Source organism: Elaeis guineensis, chromosome 5, assembly GCF_000442705.2.
Source record: "Elaeis guineensis isolate ETL-2024a chromosome 5, EG11, whole genome shotgun sequence".
NCBI lineage: Eukaryota > Viridiplantae > Streptophyta > Magnoliopsida > Arecales > Arecaceae > Elaeis > Elaeis guineensis.
This window is the reverse complement of record NC_025997.2, coordinates 84,839,780-84,862,772: the sequence shown is the minus strand read 5'-3', so window position 1 is coordinate 84,862,772 and position 22,993 is coordinate 84,839,780. Positions and strand designations below refer to the sequence as shown.

At 45.4% G+C, this 22,993-nt stretch overlaps 1 protein-coding gene across 3 annotated transcripts in view; it reads left to right on the top strand.

Moving 5' to 3' along the window:
* The window catches only part of LOC105033320 (uncharacterized), a 76,919-nt gene that overhangs the window by 28,242 nt on the left and 25,684 nt on the right, over nt 1–22,993 (top strand). Inside the window, exons 5-13 of one of the 3 annotated variants that reach the window (XM_010908064.3) lie at nt 12,287–12,375; nt 21,034–21,100; nt 21,188–21,250; nt 21,357–21,527; nt 21,657–21,750; nt 21,831–21,910; nt 22,046–22,121; nt 22,254–22,297; nt 22,673–22,740. In XM_010908064.3, the coding sequence (XP_010906366.1) occupies nt 12,287–12,375; nt 21,034–21,100; nt 21,188–21,250; nt 21,357–21,527; nt 21,657–21,750; nt 21,831–21,910; nt 22,046–22,121; nt 22,254–22,297; nt 22,673–22,740 (752 nt within the window). Of the gene's footprint in view, nt 1–12,286; nt 12,376–21,033; nt 21,101–21,187; nt 21,251–21,356; nt 21,528–21,656; nt 21,751–21,830; nt 21,911–22,045; nt 22,122–22,253; nt 22,298–22,669; nt 22,741–22,993 lie in introns of all 3 variants that reach the window. The other 2 variants (XM_010908063.3, XM_019846610.2) reach the window with 2 other exon arrangements.

Sequence of the window (22,993 nt, the reverse complement as noted above, 5' to 3'; positions counted from 1 at the left end):
GCTCCGCCCGGACTCCTACGGGAGCCGGGCTCCACCTCCGACATCAGAGCGGCTCCGCCCGGACTCCTACGGGAGCCGGGCTCCACCTCCGACATCAGAACGGCTCCGCCCGGACTCCTACGGGAGCCGGGCTCCACCTTCGACATCAGAGCGGTTCCGCCCGGGCTCCTACGGAGGCCGGACTCCAACCGCGGCCGAACCTCAATCGACAGATCCGCACCCCCTCGGCAGGTCGCGACAACAATCATGATCCTGTTCCAGGTCCTACAGCGGATTCTACGCGGCTCCAGCAGCGGACCCATTACTTCCTGACAGGCTGTAGCAAACGGCCACGATTCTGTCCCGCTCCCTGCGGCAGGTGCTGCACGATCCCACTACTTACTGACAGCTAGCGGCAACGGACGCCGCCCCACTATCCGCAACAGGCCATACGTGGCAGACTATGACAACAGCCACGAGTCTGCCCCACCACTCTCCGCAATTAATTTCCCTGACCGTGGGCGGCCCACTACCAGACGGTTGCAGGTGTCACCATCAATCCGTCGCCCCTTCTGCCTATAAAAGGGGATCCAGATACGTTATTCTCTAAGCTCATTTTTCTTATCTCAAAACTCTGCTAAATTCTCCGTTTGAGCACTCCATTCTTGTTGAGGCAGAGAACTGACTTGAGCGTCGGAGGGTCTTGCCGGAGCAACCCCACCTCCGGTTTAGACTTCCCTTGCAGGTCCCGGCGGCGACCGCGGCTTCCTCAACTCCAGCTTCTCCGGCGCAGGTGGATTTTTGCACCAACAATGTGCAAGGCATGTGCTTGATTTAGTAAATGTTAGAAACAGAATCCACGTGTATGTTCATAAAACATGTGCTTGATGATCATGAATAAGTTTCATGCATGATCTTATAACACATCCAATGCATGGTAAAAATCTTGTATAAGAAAGTTGATTGAATATATGGTGGGCATTCAAGTTGTATTTGTATATGAAATGTGCTTGAGGATCATCATCGCATATCATGGTCTTATGAGTTGTGATCCACCCTATACATGACTAATCCCCATGTATTTATGTAAGTTGTCAAAGAGCATTGCCCTGTCTGACATTAATTGCCTCTACCCACTTTACAGCTGAATCCTACCTATAATCTTCCTATCCAATTTGGAGTTTTATGTTGAAGTAATAGAAGAAAGAAATGTGAGACCTATATGACAGAAATGTATTTATATAGATGCAGATCACAAGGCCACAGAATGTGGAACATCAAAAATCTTTATGCTTTGTTTGAGAAAGCCACTTTTATCATGATCCTGCTCTCTTTTCCCGTTCCCCAGATTTATGCAAGAAGTTTTAAGCTTAAAACTGGTAGAGATATGGACACAAACTAGAAAGAGAAGAAGAAGGAAACCAGAGGAGAAAAAAAGAAAGGTGAAGCCATCACCTTTATATCCTATTCTCTCTCTCTCTCTCTTTCTATGTATCTATCTATCTATCTTTCTATCCTGTCTCACCACCTTCTACCATCCAGTTCAGTTTTTCTTAGAGTTTCCTCTTGGACCCATTCATACCCATACCTATGTTGGTATGTCTACTTTGTCGTAAATAGGATGTTCTATCACCGTTTAATATTAGAAGTTTGAATGCATGGTGCAGATAACCACCTGATTCATCATTCTCAATCAGCTAATATGCTGATAAGCACGTTAAATAATTATAAGCATCTCAAATAACTATAGATATGTGTTGGTGCAAAAATCCGCCGGCGTCGGAGAAGCTGGAGTTGAGAGAGTCGCGGTCGCCGCCGGGACCTGCAAAGAAAGTCTAAACCGGAGTTGGGGGTGCTCCGACAAGACCCTCCGACGCTCAAGTCAGTTCTCTGCCTCAACAAGAATGGAGTGCTCGAACGAAAATTTTTAGCAGAGTTTTGAGATAGAGATTAGAGCTTAAGGAAATAACGTATCTGGGGGTCCCTTTTTATAGGCGGAGGGTGTAACAGATTGACAGCGATGTCTGCAGTCGCCTGGTAGTGGACCGTTCGGGGCCATGAGGAGTTTGTTACGGAGAGTAGTGGAGTGGAGTCGTGGCCATCACCGTGGCCTGCCACGTGGAGCCTGTTGTGGAGAGTGGGGTGATGTCTGTTGTCGTGACTCGCCAGAGCATGATGGAGCTGCGTGGGATCCGTTACAGGAGGTGGAGCAGAGTCGTGGCCATTACTGTGGCCTGGCAGGGAGTCCAGGCCTGTCGGCCGAAGCTCGGTTGGGGTGTCTGGTGGAGAGAGGTGGTTCTCCGTCTAAGAGGAGCTCAGACGTTGCTGGCGAGCCTTCTACCGTTGGATGCCTTGGGCGCTGGTGTTGCAGGTGAAGGTCATCTGCTGTAGAAGCTCGATCAGGGGCTTTCTGTAGATGAAGTTCGGTTTCATGCAGAATTTGGTGGAAGGTCGACCGGCAGTGGATGTCGGATGGCGCTGGAGAGGTTCGCCCGCTGGAGGGGTCCGGCTGCTAGAGTCCGTGTATCGTAGGGGTTCCTCCTGAATCTGTCCGCTACAGAAGTTCGGTCGGAGTCCAGTTCCCGTAGAAGTCCGGATGGGGCTCATTTGTAGAGGAAGCTCGGCAGAAGCCTGCCTGCAATAGAAGTTCGGAGGGAATTCGTTCACAATAGAAGCTCGGGTGGAGGCTTACAATAGAAATCTATCGTGGACCGCCTGTAGTAGAAATCCGAAGTAGACCGCTTGTTGTAGTAGCTCGGAGTAGACCGCTTGTGGTAGGGGCTCGAAGTCCGATCCTTGTCAGAATTTGGATGAGGCCTACCTGCAATAGGAGCTCGGGGCTGAAGTCCGGCTCCCGTAGGAGCCCGGACGAAGGCTACCTGCAGTAGGAGTTCGGGGAAGGAGTCCGGCTCCCGTGGGAGCTCGGACGAAGTCCGGAAGGCGGTCGATCGCCGTAGAAACTTGGATGGAGTCCATCCGTCATGGAAATCTGCTGTTGGGAAAGCTCGGCCATCGACGAACTGACGAAGTTCTGGAAGAAATTCGGATTGGAGTCGATCGAACCCTGTTGGAGAAAAAATCTGGAAGAGGTCCGGAGAACGGTTGACCCTTGTAGGAGGTCGGTCGACAGTAGAATCCCGAGAGCATTTGGAGCAGCCTGATAGACGACTGAAGAAGCTCATCGTTGGAGAAGTCCGGGAGATGCGGCAGGGGTTCGTCCGTCGGGGGAACCTGGTCGACACTTGTGGAAGAAGCTGTGGGAGTTTATTCGTCAGCAGAACTTGGGAATGTTGCGGAAGCTCAACCGCCGGAGAGGTTCGAAAATATGTCGCTCAAGGTCGGACGCCGGCAGAGTCCCGGGAGGGTCACTCTCGACCCGAACTTCGGCTGGGGGGTATTTTATACCCAACACCAGTCCCCCCACTTCCGAGTTCGAGCTTCGAATGAAGTATAAAGAAGTTTTTACAGCCGAAGTTGCCCCCTTGAATTCTGCGCACGATCGTCCTCAGAAATCCTGACATTTAATGTGCGCATGCCGGAGTCTTTTCAAATCGGGGCGATCCGAAGAGACTTTTCGGAATTCCTGCTGGAGCATTACTCTAGGTACAGCGCAATAATGGCCATGCCAGCTGTCAGCCGCTTTTAGCCGCCTGCTGTGGCGAGTGGGACACGTGGCAAACATGGGTGGGCCTGGGGAGATCCGCGATTATTATAGCGCCGGATCCCAGGGTCTATTTAAACCCATCCTTCTGCCTCCAGGAGTTTCGTTCTGCCTGAAAGTTCTGTTGGTGCCCGCCTTCTCTTCAAGAGCTCTGACCTTCCTTGGTGTCCGTTTTGGCCTAGGTGTTCTTCGAGTCATCCCTATCCCTGCACCTCTGCATCCTTCGGAGCGACTTAGGTTAGTTTCGGGACTTTCGTTCCTTCTCCTGCCATTTAGGTGCTCCATTTTTCTTCTACCGCATTCTACTTGTTTGGTCCCCCACGAACCTTTCGCCTTTTATTTTGCCTGGTCTCTCTGGGATTTTTAGGGTTCTTACTTGAAATGTCTTCTGGTACCTCCGCCTCTAGCGGTTCCGGGAGTTCGTCTGCCTCAGTCCCTCAGAACCCTCATACTGTAGACGAACCCATATCTAGGGCTGGGTCTCGTCCGATTTTTGCACCTGACGCCATTCCCTGTTCTCTGACTCCGGATGAACTTCTATTGATAAAGGTTCAGTATGGAGTTCCTCCGGAGTACGAGCTGGAGCTTCCTGGTCCCGCCGACCGGGCTAGCACCCCCCACCTGGCCGTTTCTGTCTGTACTAGGAGGCCTTCCGTGCCAGACTCCGGCTCCCGCTTCCATCCTTCGTCGTCGCTCTTTTTCGTTTTCTAGACATTTCTTTAGCTTTAGTCGCGCCGAACTCTTTTAGGTTTTTGATAGGGTTCCTCTTCCTTTGCCATGTAGTCGAAGTTCAACCATCTCTTCCTTTGTTTAGGTATTTTTACACCTTTAAGCGCTACCCCTCGGCAAAGGACTGGTGGTACTTCTCTCCCCAGTTCGGCAAGAAGGGGTTGCTGAAAGGTGCTCCCTCTTCTATCCATAACTGGAAGGGAAAGTACCTCTACATCCAATGTCCGACCTTAAAGCTGGGATTGCCCCCTTGGGGCTCCCTAAGGGACTCTGTCTGTCGGGCTCCCAACCTGGGGGAGGACGACCTTTAGGCCGTCCGGAAGCTTCTTTGTTATCCAACTCCTTCCCTTCCCAACCTTCTGAAGGAGCAATTTCTGTTCAACATCGGTTTGAGTCCCCTGGATCCTGCGAGTATTCTATCTTTCCTTTCTTCTTCTTTTCTTCTTCTCTTCTTCTTCTCTTCCTCCCCTTTTTTTTTTTATTGCGCGTCACCTCTTCCTTTTTCCACTCCGTTGCTGATCTCTTTTTTCTCTCTTCTTCTCTCTTTTTTTTTTTTTTTTAGGAATGGACGCCGAAGCAGCACAGATGCTTGCCAGAGGCCTCAAGGTTCACAAAAGAAAAGACGCTGCGGCCTCCGGGTCGGCGAAAAAGGCCAGAACGGAGGAGACGAGCTCGGCCACGCCTGTCCAGGCGGCCCTCACGGTCGATGTTCCTTCAGACGTCGAGCCCCCGATTCCCCGAGCCTCTTCGAGGAGTTCTCCCGCCGAGGTTCCTGCCTCGGTGGCCCGCTTCGAGGAGGTGCCAGGGGTTGAGAGGGGGAGGAGAAAGAAGACGGTGGCCCACAGGGTCAGCGGCCGTCGAGCCGCCATTGAAGAATCCCACGACTCTGAGGAAGAGCCGGTGGAGAATCCGTTTAATGACAGGGACCTGATAAAGCGACTGGTCGACGGGTGCGTCCTGCCCGAAGTCATCCAGAGGATCGTTCGCGCCGATCCCGAACAGCGGGTTTGGGACTCTCTAGAGTCCTTTCTCGAGGTAAGCAGATTCACTTTCCTCCTTCCCCTCGCTCCTTCATTCAATTAACTTCTCAACTTTCATTCTGACTTCCTGGCCGTCCTTGCAGATCGGGCACCAGCTCCTCGCCAACATCGAGGCGACGAACAAGGCGAGGGACGCTATCCAGGCGGAGGAGGGCCGTCGGGCCGAGGCCGCCCGCCTCAAGGAAAAGGCTGTCGAGGTAGCCAACCTCCAAGAGGCCCTTGAGAAAGAAAAGCAGGCCTCGGAGGAGATGGTGAGGAAGGCGGAGGCCGAGGTCGCAAATCTAACAGAGCAGATTCCGGTTCTGATCTCGGAGGCCAGGGTCCAAGCGGTGGAGTTCAAGGCCTCTGCTGAAATGAGGGACCTGAACATCAAGTTCGGCCAAGATGCATTCATCAAAGGATTCGAGCTCTGTCAAGAGAAGATGGTCAAGAAATTTCTTGAGCTCGATTTCAGCTTCTTGGACGAGGCGTCTGAAGATGAAGCCGGGCCTTCTACTACTGTCGCTGCCACCGCAGCCCCCGTTCCAAAAACACCGAGCTCCCCAACTCCTGCTTCGGAGGTCTGAGACCTTTGACTTTGTATTCTTCTTTCACTGCGATTTTCCTTTTTCCTTTTGTCGTTAAGAGGCATTCAATCAATAAAATTGGGCTCCCCCTTATGGGAAACTTTTCATCTTCTTTCTCTTTCTCTTCTTTTTTTTTTTGTTTTTTTGTTTTTTTCTGCAATGAGCTGCGCCTTGACGCTTTTGTCTTCCGATGATAGTGTCCTGTTGAAGCGCTTCCCTTGCCACAGGAAGTTCCGTTGAGGTCTACGATCCGACATCTGAGGAAGAAAGTTCGTCATTTAACAAAAAGGTTGAGGGAGATGGAGGACGAGCTTCGTAGGCTGAGGGAGAGCCACTCAGAGGCCACTGCGGAGGCCACCTACTTTCGGAACCTCCATGTGAAAGGGATCATGGAGTACAGCCGGAGGAAAACAAACTTCGAGAAGGAGCTCGAGGAATATAAGAAGCGCGTCAGCGATCGATCTTGGGCTTAGGCTTCCAAAATCAGCTCTCTTGGAGCGGAGCTGTCGGCTGCGCAGGAGAAGATCGGCCAGCTGGAAGGAAGTTCGTCCTGGCTTTCGACTCGGGCCGACTGCGACCGAGAATGGTCGAAGAAGTTCTCCGACCTTCAGCAACAGCTCCAGGATATCGAGGCGAACTATAATACATACCGGGCCGGCTGGTGCAAGCAGGTGGACGACTACAAGAGGAAGCTCAGGATGGCGACCGATGAGGTTGCCCGCCTCCAAAGGCAGTTATCTGAAGGAGCCCAGTTTGTTCCTGTTCGGGATCCCGACGAGCTCCAATCCCTGAGAGGAACCATATAAGAGCTATCCGTGGCCCTTGGGGAGGGGAAGACCGAGCTGCAGCAGTTGAAGATCCAGCTGGTATACGAGCAGCAGGCGGTTAAGGACGCGGAGGCGGAATCCGAGGTCCTGAGAAAGAAGCTCCGAGAGGCGGAGAACGAAAGCCAACGGTTTCATCAGAGGTATATGGAGATGCTAATGAGGGAGAAAGAATTGGAAGAAGAAGTCGAAAGCTTAAGGCACTCCTGATGAGGATCGAAGCTGAAAGTTCGAAGTCGGAAGAAGCCGGGCCCCCTTAGGGCTCTTTTTGCCTTTCGTCCTTCTATGTGTCTTCTTTTTCTGTTTTTGTCGTTTTTCTTTCTTTTTTTTTTTGTTGGGCCTTCTGGGCTCTGTAACGCATACCTTGCTAACGAAATGAAAAGGAGATTTTTTGGTTACCTTGCCCGCGCGTTGTGTTGAATTGTCGTCCGCCGGACTTCTTTCATTTTTGTCTCGTTCGATGTCGATGTTGTCCGAAAGTTCTTTGTTCATTTTTGTATTAGGTCGTCGTTACCGAATTTTTGGTGTCCTTTGATTTGTTCGACGTCGACACCGTTTGAAGGTTCCTAGCCGTTGTCGCGTTGATTTGCCTTTTCATTCAAACCGTAGGTCTCTCTTTCTCTTTCTCCTTCTTCATGGAGACGAGGTCCTTTGTGTCTTTGGCATAGTTTGGCTTCCATTTTTCGCTGGTGTAGTCCGCCGCTTTTCCTTCACATCTCCCTCCTCTTTTTAAGCGAGGGTTCTTCTTAGCTTTTTACGGGGTCGCGGGAGCGTAGAAGGGCCGTCGAGAAGGTTCTCTTTTTTCTTATCAGATCTCGAATGGCCAGACCTTAGTTGGTGTCAGGACGAGGTTCTTTTCTTATTTCTGATGTGGTCGATTTTAGCTCAGGTTAGGACGAGATTCTCCTTCTGTTCCTAACAGGACTGTGGGGGCACATATGGGCGTTGCAGAGCCTCTCCCCTCGTCCGGTCTAAGGGTAATCGGGCCTTCGACTTTGCTCATGTTAGGGCGAGGTTCTCCTCCTGTCCCTAGTAGGGCTGTGGGGGCACATATGGGCGTTGCAGGGCCTCTCCCCCCATTCGGTCTAAGGAGAACCGGGCCTTCGACTTTGCTCATGTTAGGGCGAGGTTTTCCTCCTGTCCCTAGCAGTGCTGTGGGGGCATATATGGACGTTGCAGGGCCTCTCTCTCCATCCGGTCTAAGGGTAACCGGGCCTTTGACTTTGCTCATGTTAGGGCGAGGTTCTCCTCCTGTCCCTAACAGGGCTGTGGGGGCACATATGGGTGTTGTCGGACCTCTCCCCCCATCCGGTCTAAGGGGAACCGGGCCTTCGACTTTGCTCATGTTAGGGCGAGGTTTTCCTCCTGTCTCTAACATGGCTGTGGGGGCACATATAGGCGTTGCAGGGCCTCTCCCCCCATCCGGTCTAAGAAGAACCGGGCCTTCGACCTTGCTCATGTTAGGGCGAGGTTTTCCCCCTGTTCCTAACACGGCTTTGTTTTCGTTGTCTGAAGGGGTTATCCCCTGTTGTTACGAGTCCATGCCAAAAGGGAAAGATATGCAAATCTGAAAGGAATCTTGATTTAAAGCAAAGTCGTTCGTAATACATTTACAGATTTTTCAAATCTCATGGCTGTAGAAGGTCTGCTCCCCGTCAAGGTCCTCCAGAGATGGAGTTGATGATCCCAATTGGAGGTCAATCTCCGGGCTGCTCTTCTCTCCTCGGCGGCTCAGGTTGTGGCGGGGCCCTTGGCCGATCCTCTCTATCCTCAGGCCGGCGTCGGATGAACCTGTCGAGCCGACCTCGTCTGATGAGCTCCTCGATCTCGTCTCGGAGTTGAATGCATTCTTTTGTGTCGTGGCCGTGGTCACGATGGTAGAGGCAGAACTTGTTGGGATTGCGCTTCCCGGGGTATGTGCGCATCCTTTCTGACCTTGGGAGCTGCTCTCTGACCTCCATCAGCACCTGGATTTTCGACGCGTTGAGGGGGGCATAGCTGCGGAATCTTCCTGGGGGAGAGCTCCGCCGAACCTTACGGTCTGGGCTTCTTTGCCTGCGTGCTCGGGGAGGAGTCTGGGCGTGCTTGTACCCGGGAGGAGTTTGAGAACGTGGCCGAGCTTCATTCGGGCCTCTTTCAACTGCGGGCTTGCCGGGGTCACCCGCCTGCCGCTCCGCGGCTTCCTCGTCCTTCAGCTTGAAGGTTTCCTCCGCTCGGGCATATCCTTCGGCCCGAGCCAGCAGATCGGTAAAGTCTCTAGGATACTTCTTTTTCAGGAAGAAGAGGAGGTCATTCTTTTGAAGGCCGCTCTTTAAGGCGGCCATTGCAACTGATTGGTCCAGGTTCCGGACCTCCAGGGCGGCGGCGTTGAAGCGGTTGACGTAAGCTCGGATGGACTTTCCCTCCTTTTGCTTGACATTGATGAGGGACTCCGAACCTCGCCGGGGACGCCGGCTGCTGACGAAATGAGCCACGAACTGGTGACTCATTTGGTCAAAGGAGAAGATTGTACTCGGCTTCAATGCCGAGTATCAATTTCTTGCTGCTCCCTTCAAAGTAGATGGGAAAGCTCGACATAAGATGGCGTTTGGCGCGCCATGGAGCAGCATCATGGTCCGGAAGGCCTCCAGGTGGTCGACCGGGTCCGAGGTCCCGTCGTAGCTCTCGAATTGGGGGAGCTTGAAGTTCAGCGGGATTGGTTCCTGCATTATCATTTGAGAGAAAGGAGGGTCAGTGCAGATGTCCTCACCATAACCAGTGGGAGCGCGGCGAAGCTCTTCGATCCGCCGGTTCATCTCCTGGAGTCTTTGATCCAGGAGGTCCTCTCGACTGCAGGCCTCGAGGGTTTTCTGGTGGAGCAGAGGCAGGGACTCTCCGGGGGTTGAATCGTGATCGGACGGGGGACTTTCTGCCTTCTGTTTTTCTTTTCTGGGAAAGACAGGGCGGTTGGCCCAAGTGGTCCGCTCGGTCGTCGGATTCTGGAACTCCGGCGACGCTCTTTCCAGCTGCACTGATGCCTGCGGCTGCTGCTGCATGGCTTGTACTGCTTCGGTGAGGCCTCTGACCTGTTGAACCAACAAGTCAAACTGCTCCATGCCGACCGCCGTCGCCGGAGGAGTCTGGGAAATCGGAGATGAGGTCGGGGCTTGCGGGGCTCGCTGAGATCTGACCGCGGAGGTCGTTGACCGCCTAGTAGATGCCCTTCGGGGAGGCATCAGGTGGAGATCAGGCAGGCGACCGGAGGAGGAGATGTCGGAGAAGATGACCGAAGGCGGTCTCGTTGAGCGCTCCTTTAAGAACAAGGGTACTGCGAAGACAGCCTTTCCTTTAGCGCCAATCCTATTGGTGCAAAAATCCGCCGACGTCGGAGAAGTTGGAGTCGAGGGAGTCGCGGTCGCCGCTGGGACCTGCAAAGAAAGTCTAAACCGGAGTTGGGGGTGCTCCGGCAAGATCCTCCGACGCTCAAGTCAGTTCTCTGCCTCAACAAGAATGGAGTGCTCGAACGAAAATTTTTAGTAGAGTTTTGAGATAGAGATTAGAGCTTAAGGAAATAACGTATCTGGGGGTCCCTTTTTATAGGCGGAGGGTGTAACAGATTGACAGCGATGTCTGCAGTCGCCTGGTAGTGGGCCGTTCGGGGCCATGAGGAGTTTGTTACGGAGAGTAGTGGAGTGGAGTCGTGGCCATCACCGTGGCCTACCACGTGGAGCCTGTTGTGGAGAGTGGGGTGATATCCGTTGTCGTGACTCGCCAGAACATGATGGAGCTGCGTGGGATTCGTTACAGGAGGTGGAGCAGAGTCGTGGCCATTACTGTGGCCTGGCAGGGAGTCCAGGCCTGTCGGTTGAAGCTCGGTTAGGGTGTCTGGTGGAGAGAGGTGGTTCTCCGTCTAAGAGGAGCTCGGACGTTGCTGGCGAGCCTTCTACCGTTGGGTGCCTTAGGCGTTGGTGTTGCAGGTGAAGGTCATCTGCTGTAGAAGCTCGGTTAGGGGCTTTCTGTGGACGAAATTCGGTTTCATGCAGAATCCGATGGAAGGTCGACCGGCAGCGGATGTCGGATGGCGTTGGAGAGGTTCGCCCGCTGGAGGGGTCTGGCTGCTGGAGTCCGTGTGTCGTAGGGGTTCCTCCTGAATCTGTCCGCTACAGAAGTTCGGTCGGAGTCCGGTTCCCGTAGAAGTCCGGATGGGGCTCATTTGTAGAGGAAGCTCGGCCGAAGCCTGCCTGCAATAGAAGTTCGGAGGGAATTCGTTCACAATAGAAGCTCGGGTGGAGGCTTACAGTAGAAATCTGTCGTAGACCGCCTGTAGTAGAAATCTGAAGTAGACCGCTTGTTGTGGTAGCTCGGAGTAGACCGCTTGTGGTGGGGGCTCGGAGTCCGACCCTTGTCAGAATTCGGATGAGGCCTACCTGCAATAGGAGCTTGGGGCTGAAGTCCGGCTCCCGTAGGAGCCGGGACGAAGGCTACCTGCAGTAGGAGTTCGGGGAAGGAGTCCGGCTCCCGTGGGAGCCCGGATGAAGTCCGGAAGGCGGTCGACCGCCGTAGAAACTTGGATGGAGTCCATCCGTCGTGGAGATCTGCTGTTGGGAAAGCTCAGCCACCGACGAACTGACGAAGTTCTGGAAGAAACTCGGATTGGAGTCGATCGAACCCTGTTGGGGAAAAAATCTGGAAGAGGTCCGGAGAACGGTTGACCCTTGTAGGAGGTCGGTCGACAGTAGAATCCCGAGAGCATTTGGAGCAGCCTGATAGACGACTGAAGAAGCTCATCGTTGGAGGAGTCCGGGAGATGCGGCAGGGGTTCGTCCGTCGGGGGAACCTGGTCGACACTTGCGGAAGAAGCTGTGGGAGTTTATCCGTCAGCAGAACTTGGGAATGTTGCGGAAGCTCAACCGCCGGAGAGGTTGGGAAATATGTCGCTCAAGGTCGGACGCCGGCAGAGTCCCGGGAGGGTCACTCTCGACCCGAACTTCGGCTGGGGGGGGGGGTATTTTATACCCAACAACATGGAAGGTGCCAGCTGATCAATTTGGTGAAGTCTCTTTGTGGTTCACTGTGGTTGTGCCAAGAACCCTGGGTTCAAATTCTTCTTTTATTCAGGTTTGGGAGGGTTATAGATATTTGGAGGATGGCTTCTCCTATTATGTAGTCAATTGCCTATGGCCTCATCTATTTATACACATGCACAGACACGAGATCATGTGTAGACATATATGCACACGTGTACATAAGAGCACAACCACAGTGCATGCACATATAGACACTCATATAGACATAATGTGTATGCACATGCATAAAAGCTTATTTATATACTATAAGCCTGATAGACATTGCAATCAGTCTTGTTAGGCCTTGATATCAAGGCCATGCAATTTTCCTGTGGTTTGATTGAAGATTGTAATTGCATATGGGCTTTTGTTTTTTTTGGTACAATGTATGGGCTTTTGTTGAACTTTACCAAATTGATATAATATTTAATGTGTATCTTAGATTGCAGATGGGATGACTTTGGAGGTGGGTACAGTTAATCTTATGCTAGAAACACGTGGTGGTGCTAGGCAGCAAGGAGGTGCAACTTGGTAATTTCTTATTTTTTATGATGAATCATTTACTTATAGATTATATTGTTCCTATTGTAAATTATGCCTTTATATTATTGTTATGGTAAGTCACAATTTTGATGACTTATCATATATTGTCATAGTTAATTCATATTAATATTTGGTGATATTTACACATATAGTATAGCTAAATGCATAAGCTTATGGGTTTTGCTTCATTACTTTGTACGATCTGATTGGTGAGAAGGAGCAACTCAAATCTCTTAAAAATTTAATACAATAGAAAAATTGATGGCAATGGGGTCTATTTCCCCTTTTCTTTCATTAATAAATCTCAAAATTGAGTTACAAAGCCTTTTTTTATATTAGTGAGGTCTGTCTTTGCATAATTCATATTGGATTCTTCTTCTAGTTGAAAGAGCACAACTTTCCTGAAATAGATATGACTAGTGAAAATAATTATGAAAGAAATTGAAATCTTATAGAAGGTAGATCTTGACTTTAATATCGATCATTTTTAGTTACTTCGCCTAATTCTTCTTCGATTAGAAGATATGCTTCGGCAAATTGTTTTCTTTTTTTTGCATTGACTTGCACATTTTGGGACCTAAATGATGAAATTTGGCCATGATCACTCGGTGTACTGCATTCTTAAGGAGGATGCCGTATCATAGGTTTCTAATTTAAAAAAAAAAATGCATCTCAATGAGATGTCATATGGGCAAGTTAAGGCCTCCGAAAGTTTGATGTGGGATTGGACCTTTTGATGCAGTGGATCTCACTCCTGAACCTTGTCTAATCCACTCCATAGTGCTCAAATTGGTCTGTGTCAAGTCTGGTGATCCTCCTGGATCAACTTGATCTAATTGGAGATAAGGTAATTTCTTCAATCTGCTCAACTTGAATCTCTTATGAAAATTAAGAAATAGAAAAATTAGAAAAATGGGATTTTGGTCCCATTTTCTTTCATTGAATCAATTCCAAAAATAAGTCGCAAAGCCTCTATTTATACTAATGAAGCCTTGCAAAATTCGAGTTCGATTCCTTTTTACACTAAAAGAGTATACCGCGATCATAGCCAAATTGTACCATTGGGAACGAGGTTTGCAGTCTTGGTACCTAGTACCGTATTGGTACCTTATCGGTTTGGTTCTGTATGGTCGGTATGATAAGGTATGCATCCTGTATTGAAATAGCTTTCAAGCCATTCTTCTCAAGTTTTATCTTGATACATCTCGATATAGGTTGCTATGCTTTAATACGGATTGTTATGCATCTTGGCACAGCCTGGTATGGGTCTAAAAAATGCCTCAGTATGGGACAATATGAGGTTTGTTGATGCAGGAGCATAATTTTATTTTTATTAGTTTATGTGTTTTTTCTTTTTTTAGTCTTTCCTTATGTTATTTGGATTAATAAGTGGTCATGTGATTGTCATGTGACTTTTAATGAGTTTGGACGGCTAAGATTAGAAGTTGCTTATGTTTGATCAAGGGTTAAAATCTACTTATGATGGAAACCCTAGTATAAATAGGTCTTTTAGTCTCTTTGTGATTAGTTATTTTTTTTCTCAATAAACATTATCGATTTCTTTAAACCCTACACTATCAATTCTTTGTTCCAGCTTCAATCTTTCTCAGTTCTAGCCTTATTTTGGTTCTTTTTTGCCATCTTTTTCCCCTTCGATTATGTCAAGTGATATCAGAGCGAAAAAAGGTCCTAACTTTCAATTAGGATTTTCATTCGAACGCAATGGTTGGATGTGGAAGAGGTCGTGGAAGGGGCAATCAAGCCCAACAAACAGAGTTGGCTCAGATGCGACATTTGATTGAGGAATTGTCGCGAGCTGTTCAAGCCTTGCAACGGCAGGAACCTGTGGAAGCCCGTATGGAGATTCCGAAAGGCGACCACGATCCTTTGGACATGCCGGAAGGTGGTCTTGAGGATAATAGTGATGATGGATTTGATGAAAATTCCTTTCATGATGTCAGACCCGTGAATAATGCGGTAAGAGGCAGATTGGAAGAGCGATTGCTTTATGCCCTAGATTTGAATGGTGGTGGAATAGAGGTAGAGATTGCTGATTTTCATGGAAAGATGCATGTGGAAGATTATTTAGACTGGGAATCTATTGTGGAGAATTATTTTGAGTGGAAACCAATGGTGGATCAGAGGAAGGTGCTGTTTGTCAAGCTTAAATTGAAAGGCACAACACTTCAATGGTAGAAGAGAGTTGAAGAGCAACGTGCACGACAAGGCAAGTCAAAAATCACTACTTAGGAGCACATGAAGGGTAAGTTGTGAAAGCAATTTTTGCCTGTGGATTATGCCATAGAGTTATATGAGAAATTCCACTTGCTAAAGCAAAATTCTATGTCGGTAGAGGAGTATACATCGGAGTTTAACAACCTTTCTATTAGGGTTAGCTTAAGCGAGACTAATGAACAGATGACTTCTCACTATTTAGCGGGTTTGAATCAATCTATTAGAGACGAGATGGGGGTAGTTCGTTTATTCAATTTTGAAGATGCTCGTCAATATGCTTTAATGGCTGAAAAGAAAGTTGCATGTTATGGGACAAGAAGACTGACCTATAGCAAGTTGGCTGGTGGATTTAATGCTGTCCGAAACAATCAGGATGTTCAAACAACTAGTAAAAGCAATCCAGGGGCTGCCATTGGTTACAAATCAGGTTGGAATGCTGAAAGGAGTAATAAGGGGAAGAGTTTAATATCTTATGAAAAAAATAATGGCTTTAGTAGCAATTTTTCTAAGGTTGGCAGCAGTTCACAAATTCGGTGTTTTACTTGTGACGAACGTGGATATAGTTCTTATGCTTGTCCACAAAGAAGGGTGCACTTAGCTGAGGCCAAAAAGGAAGTAGGTGCAGAGGGAGAACCTATTTATGATGATGATAATGTTGCAGATGATGAAATTGATGTGTATCCTATTCAAGGGGAGTCTTTGGTGGTTCGACAGGTGATGACTATGACAACCAAAGATGAGGTGGAAGATTGGAGGCGACATAGCATATTCAGAACACATATCCTTTGTGGAGGTAAGGTTTGTGATCTGATTATTGATGGTGGAAGCATGGAGAATGTTATTTCCAAAGAAGCCGTTGAAAATTGAAGTTGCATACAGAGAAGCATCCTAATCCATATAAAATTAGGTGGCTTAAGAAGTGCAATGAAATACCAGTGACATCACAATGTTTGGTGAAATTCAGTTTTGGCAATGATCTGGATGGTGAGGTCTTGTGCGATGTTGTACCTATGGATGCTAGTCACATTCTTTTAGGCCGATCTTGGCTGTATGATCATGACATGGATCACTGTACCAAATCAAATACTTATTCTTTTCTTAGAGGAAATAAAAAGTTCACATTGCATCCTCTTAGGGAAGATGGTATAGTAGCAGCAACTAGTTCTTTAAAGTGCAGCAAAATTATTGGTTTGTTGTCTGCAGAAAAGTTCGAAGCAGAAAGTAGAGAACTTGGAGTTGTGTATGCATTGATTGGCAAGGTAACAAGTAATGACCAGCCCACAGAATTAAGTCAAATTTCTCTTAAAGTATGATACATTTTGGAGGATTTTGCAGAGGCAGTCAACAGTGATGCTCTACGGGGATTATCACCAATGAGGAGCATTCAACATGCCATTGATTTGATTCCTGGAGCATCTTTACCAAACCACCAGCATACAGAATGCCACCTATGCAGCGTGTTGAGATGCAAACATAGGTGGAAGAGCTGTTGACTAAGGGATTGGTGCGAGAGAGTAAAAGTCCTTGTGCTTGTCTAGCTTTACTTGCTCCAAAGAAGGATGATTTTTGGAGGATGTGTGTGGATAGTCATGCTATAAATAAAATCACTATCAAGTATAGATTTTCTATTCCACATTTGGAGGATATGCTTGATCAACTGGCCAGTTCTAAAGTGTTCTCTAAAATCAACTTGAAGAGCAGATATCATCAAATCAGGCTGAGAAATGGTGATGAATGGAAGACGGCATTCAAAACACCTGATGAGCTTTATGTGATGCCATTCAGACTTTTAAATGCACCAAGCACCTTTATGCAAGTTATGACTGAGGTACTTAAGTCTTTTTTGAAGTCATTTGTTGTTGTTTATTTCGACGATATTTTGATTTACAGCCAAAGTGAAGATGAACATGTGAAGCACTTGCATCAAGTTCTCGAAGTTCTCTCTAAGGAGCAGCTTTATGTTAATTTGAAGAAGTGCACATTTTGCACCAAGAGGTTGTCTTTTTTGGCTTTATTGTTTCTGAAGACAGCTTAAAGCCAGATCCTGAGAAGGTGTGTGCAATTAAAGAGTGGCCAACCCCTCAATCCATCAAGGATATTCGAAGCTTTCATGGGCTAACTTCTTTTTTTGGAGTTTTATTCAAAATTTCAGCTTTATCATGAGTCCTGTCATAGAATGCTTGAAGAAGGACAATTTTGAGTGGCCAAATTCAGCTGAAAAGGCTTTTCAACGTATTAAAACTATTATGACCGAAGCTTCATTACTTGCACCACCTAATTTCGAGAAGCTATTTGTCGTGGAGTGTGATGCATTACATAGGGGATTGGGGCTGTTCTCAGTCAAGATGGCTTCCAATAGAAGTTTTTAGCAAAAAATTGTCTGATGCTAAACGGCGATATTCAACCTATGACTTGAAATTCTATGCTTTGGTGCGAGCTATTCAACATTGGCAACATTATTTAGCTTATTGTGAATTTGTGGTTTTTTCTGATCATCAAGCTTTGCGATGTTTAAATTCTAAGAAGAAGCTTACTGACAAGCATGTAAAGTGGAGTTCTTTTCTGGATGAATTTAATTTTTCGCTGAAATACAAGTCGGGAGAATCTAATATCATAGCAGATACATTGAGCAGGAGATCTCTACTATTAACTGTGATGAAAACTCAAGTTACAGGCTTTGAAGAGCTCAAAAATCAGTATTAGACTGATCCATATTTCAGCCACATCCTAGCTGAGTTACAGGAGAAAACAAGTGCAGAAACTTTATCTTACAGATTTCATGATGGTTACTTATTCAAAGGTAATCAGTTATGTATTCTAGAAGGCTCTTTGCGTGAACAAATTATTAGAGAGCTTCATGGTAGTGGCTTGGGAGGACATTTTGGTCGAGATAAAACTATGGCGATGGTGGTGAATGTTATTATTAGTTGAAAATGTACAAAGATGTGAGCAAATTGGTGGGAAGATGTTCATCTTGTCAATTTGGCAAGGGAAACTCACAGAATACAGGCCTATATATGCCTTTACTAGTGCCAGAAGCACCTTGGGTTCATTTGAGCATGGCTTTCGTCCTAGGACTTCCAAAGACAGCTAAGAGTAAACCATCGATCCGGGAAAGAAGGAAAAAGGATCAAGTCAAGAGTTGGAAATGGGTGCCCATTGCACCTCGGCAAGGCCTTACTATGCCACTTGGTTGTTCTAAGCCTTTGCCTGGATATGATTTCATTCTTGTTGTCGTGGACCGGTTTTCTAAAATGGCTCACTTAATTCCCCATTCAAAGTTATCTGTTGTAACACATATTGCTAAGTTGTTCTTTCGAGAAGTTGCGAGGCTTCATGGAATTTCAACTTCGATTGTGTCAGATTGAGATGTCAAATTCATGAGCCATTTTTGGAGGACTCTCTGGAGGAGATTTGAAACACAGCTGAAGTATTCTAGCACTTGTCATCCTCAAATGGATGGTCAGACAGAAGTGGTGAATCGAAGCTTGGGTAATATGCTGCGGTGTCTTGATGGGAATAATGTGAAGACTTGGGATTTTATGATTCCACAGACTGAATTTGCCTACAACAACTCAGTGAACAGAAGCATAAAGAAGACTCCATTTGAAGCTGCCTATGGGTTGAATCCTCAACATGTGCTTAATCTAGTTCCACTTCCACAAGAAGCTAGATTAAGCGATGATGGTGAGGCTTTTGCAGAACATGTCCGAAGAGTTCATGAGGAGGTTAGAGCGGAATTGAAAGCTAGCAATGATGCATATTCTTCTGCTGCCAATGAATATTGTCGATAGAAGGAATTCAAAGAGGGGGACTTGGTACTTGTCAATTTGAGGCAAGAGAGGTTTCCCAAGGGCACTTATCACAAGCTTAAGTCGAGGAAGTTTGGGCCTTGTAAAGTGGTGAAGAAAATTTGCTCTGATGCTTATGTTATAGAGCTACCACTTGAGCTACAAATCAGCCTTATTTTTAATGTTTCCGACTTATTTGCTTTTGAGGGGTTTGACAATGAGGTTGTTATTGAAGATCAAGTTAAGAGCTTGCCAAAGGTTCAAAGGGATATCATTGAAGATGTGCTGAATGTCAAAGATGTGAAATCCAGAAGAGGCAATCATTATCAAAGGTTTTTAGTCAAATGGCTAGGCAAACCAGCAAGTGAAAGCACTGGGCTGCAGAGGATGAGCTGAAGAGGGTTGATCTAGAGATGTATGCTGAAATCATCACTGTCTTCCCACCCGAGCTTGATTCTTTTCCACCCAAGGAGAATGATACAGGAGCATAATTTTATTTTTATTAGTTTAAGTGTTTTTTCTTTTTTTAGTCTTTCCTTATGTTATTTGGATTAGTACGTGGTTATGTGATTGTCATGTGACTTTTAATGAGTTTGGACGGCTAAGATTAGAAGTTGCTTATGTTTGATCAAGGGTTCAAATCTGCTTACGTCAGAAACCCTAGTATAAATCGGTCTTTTAGTCTCTTTGTCATTAGTTATTTTTTTCTTCATAAACATTATTGGATTCTCTAAACCCTAGACTATCAAGTCTTTATTCCAGCTTCAATCTTTCTCAATTCTAACCTTGTTTTGGTTCTTTTTTGCTCTCTTTTTGCCCTCCAATTACATCATTTGTATTGACTCGAAGTGGAGTTTCGTACCAGTTTCCTTCCTTTACGGTATGGTACGCCAGGCAGCATGGCAAACCATGGTTGGGAAAGTAGGGTCAAATTGTTGTGTCCTCTTTTTACTAGCCCTATTCGATCAAGGGCAGACCTCACTAGTATAAATAGAAGCTTTGCAACTCTATTTTGGGATTCATTAATAAAAGAAAAGGGGGCCCTTTTGCCAATTTTTCTATATTTCTTAAATTTTTTACAAGATTTGAGTTGAGCAGATCGAAGGAATTATCTTCTCTCTGAACAGATCATTGTGATAGTTATTGTCTAGCTATCATGATCATGCAAGATATTTTGGGGACCACTGCCTTTTGGATCAATGAAATGCCAGTTCTCACCACTTCATGCTTACATAAATCAAAGTGAAACACCTCTTAGATTCATATTATTAGTACATATATGATAATTTAGAAGGTTCTGAAATACAGAGTTCTTCTAGCTCGAAAAGCTTATATGCAGTCTGCTGTTTGATGGACAATTGATATGTTATCCTTGTTTGAAAATCTCTAAAGCCATAGTACATATAGAGATTAGAAACCTCGCAAACTTTATATACTAGAATCCCATCTATGCATTACCAATTTCCATCTCTATCTCTCACACATATGCACACACAATATTGGCTACTGTGGTGTAATTGAGACAACGTTTTATGTTTTGTTCTTGGAGGTTCCATAGAAACCTTTTGATGCTTTTTTTTCTTGGTTTGGTCATGTGACGAAACTGTAGATGAAAACTGGATTTCTATCATTTTGCTTCCAAAAGAACATGCACTAGTCAGTTGTAGTGCAGCGTTGCCTCATGAAAGAACATCCAGATTGCATAGAGCTGAAGATTGCTTCTACCAAAAAAAAAGAAAAAAAGAAAAAGAAGAATGCAAAACAAAAACATAACAGCCATGTTTCTTGTTGATAATCTATTATTTTGACTGATTCAGTGTGAATTCTTATGAGTTTGTTGAGATCTCTTAGATGTAGTGACATCTACTTTCAGAAATTAGGCTAGCAATATTGCTTTGCCAGGCGAGAAATGACTGTCAAAACATCCAGTAACCACAACCTTGATCAACAACCCTTGTCTCATCTACACTGCATCAGCAATAGGAATCATGATATGGTTAAAGAAAGTTGAACAGCATTCTGGGATGACTTTGTACTGGAAGGCAATCTTGTATAACTATTTTCCATGTATGTGGACAGGCCAACTTTGGGTTAAAGGTGGTTGGCTGGTTGCCACAAAACTTTAAAAGCTGATCAGCAAGTGAAGTGACCTATCTTATTGCTCACTAAGCTTATGCAACTGGGGAATGACCCTTCAGAGTTTGCCCAGACATGAAAGAGTGAGTGATCAAGGATGGGACAACAAGTGGATATCAGGACCTATGCCAATCTTTAAGGTCAAAATTGTAAACTAAAATTTAAGCATTAACTTCACTGAAGCATTTATAGATGTGGAAATATCTACGACGAGCTGATGGAGCTGGTTTAGCATCCTCTACTTAGATGTTGTCTGCCAACTATTGTCTTGTATTTCTCCATATAATATTAAACTGTGCTTTGTTATTCAGCATTATAATGTGCTTGTTGTCCATGAAGTGGGACTTTTCCAGCTTAATATAAGCATCCTTCTTCATGTTTCTTTTCCTGGTTAATTTAACTCGTTGATGAGTGAATTTAATGCTAGTTTCAGGTTTGTGCTAGTAAAATTTTGATGTGAACATTCTCTCTCTCATCTGAACAGGTCACCACCGCTGGCATCTATTACAATTCGCAACCTTTTGTTGTATACCACAAATGAAAACTGGCAGGTATTTCTTCATTGCTAGCATAATATAGTACATGTTTTGCTTCTGTTATTCCATAAATCATTTAAGTTGATGATCTTTTGGTAACAGGTTGTCAACCTTAAGGAAGCACGGGACTTCTCCAATAATAAAAAATTCATATACGTTTTCAAGGTTTTCCTTTTATTGTTAATATGGACACCCTGATTCAAAGTTACTTTTCGTCTAGTCAATCAATGAAAGATGAACGTAGCCATATATATGAAACATTCTATTGCAGAAATTAGAATGGGAATCACTATCAGTGGACCTGTTGCCTCATCCTGATATGTTTGCTGATGAACGCTTGAGCTCTTCTAATAGTGAAGAGAATAGGCGAGATGATGATGGTGCAAAGAGACTATTTTTTGGGGGTGAACGGTTCCTGGAAGGAATTTCTGGGCAGGCTAATGTAATGAAACAAATCTGATTATTGAAACTCTGTTTAGTGATATTGTTGTAGATTTCCAGAATAACAAGGTTCAGATTGGTACTGATGAATTATCTTGCTCTTATTACAATTATATGCTTTTGATATCAGATAACAGTGCAAAGGAGTGAACAGAACAGTCCACTTGGGCTTGAGGTTCAGTTGCATATTACAGAAGCTGTCTGTCCTGCTTTAAGCGAACCAGGTGCCCGATGACTCATTTACTCACCTCAGTTACCATTTCATATTGTAGTTTATTGGATTAAAATTTAAAGATTTGAGCAGGTCTACGAGCTTTTCTTAGGTTCATGACGGGATTGTATGTTTGCCTGAACAGGGGAGATGTAGACCCAAAGGCTCAACAGGTATTTACTATATCTTTATGATCTTCTTTTTTGTAAGTACTATTATTTCTTATGCAAGTCAGTAGAAGATGATTTTATTGATCAAAATAATGATTTATGTTTCTCACATTGGCACTTCAATGTGAATCTTGGCAGCGTTGTACAGAAGCAGCAGGACGTTCATTGGTTTCTATTATTGTAGATCATATCTTTCTCTGCATTAAAGATGCTGGTAAATATCCTTGTCAGAAGATTTTTGACCCAAAGGCTGGTTGTTGGTTCTTCTTTTTAAGATCAAAATTCTATTCTGTATTTCAGTTTCTGTTATGAACTTTACATTGATGACAATAATCTTACTTTGCAGAATTTCAGCTTGAATGTTTAATGCAGTCCCTCTTTTTCTCTCGGGTAATTCTTTATATACATGATTTTTCCTCTGTTTTTCATTCTCCCTGTTGAAGGGATTCAGATTGGTTTACATGTGTTATTAATTTTGTATTTTGCAACTAATTCTAAACAGAGCTACTCTTTTTTTCCATCAGGAGGGCTCTTTTGAGATTAGGACTATTCTAGATGTTTATTTCCGAAAGTCTTGCTTTTGATTCCAATGTGTTTCCAACTTAGGAAAAGAAAATATGTTTTCAGATTTCTCAGTTGCACTGCTTCTAGAGTCTGCTTGCCTCATTGTCCTGCCTGCTACATGTATTATCAATAATATGCTGTTCTTTTTTTTAATTTTTTTATTTTAATGTTCTTTCCCATAAATCATATGTTTCCTAGCAGGCAAGTGTATCTGATGGAGAAACTACGAAGACCTTGTCCCACATTACGGTTGGTGGAATGTTTTTAAGGTAAAACCAATGCTCTTTATGCTTGAATAGTTTTTATATATCCAAGTTTTAAGTTCATGTTTTTTTGCATTTTTTTTCTTTTGCATGTTAAAATGAAAATGTTGTTTCATATTATATTATCAATAGTATTGGGAATTATTTGGAACAGTGAGCCATCTTCAATAAGCAGTTGATGTTGTATGTATTTATTCTGAGCAGTTGAAGCATTATCGGAAAGAATATAAATTATGCAAATGCATATCTCCTTGCATAT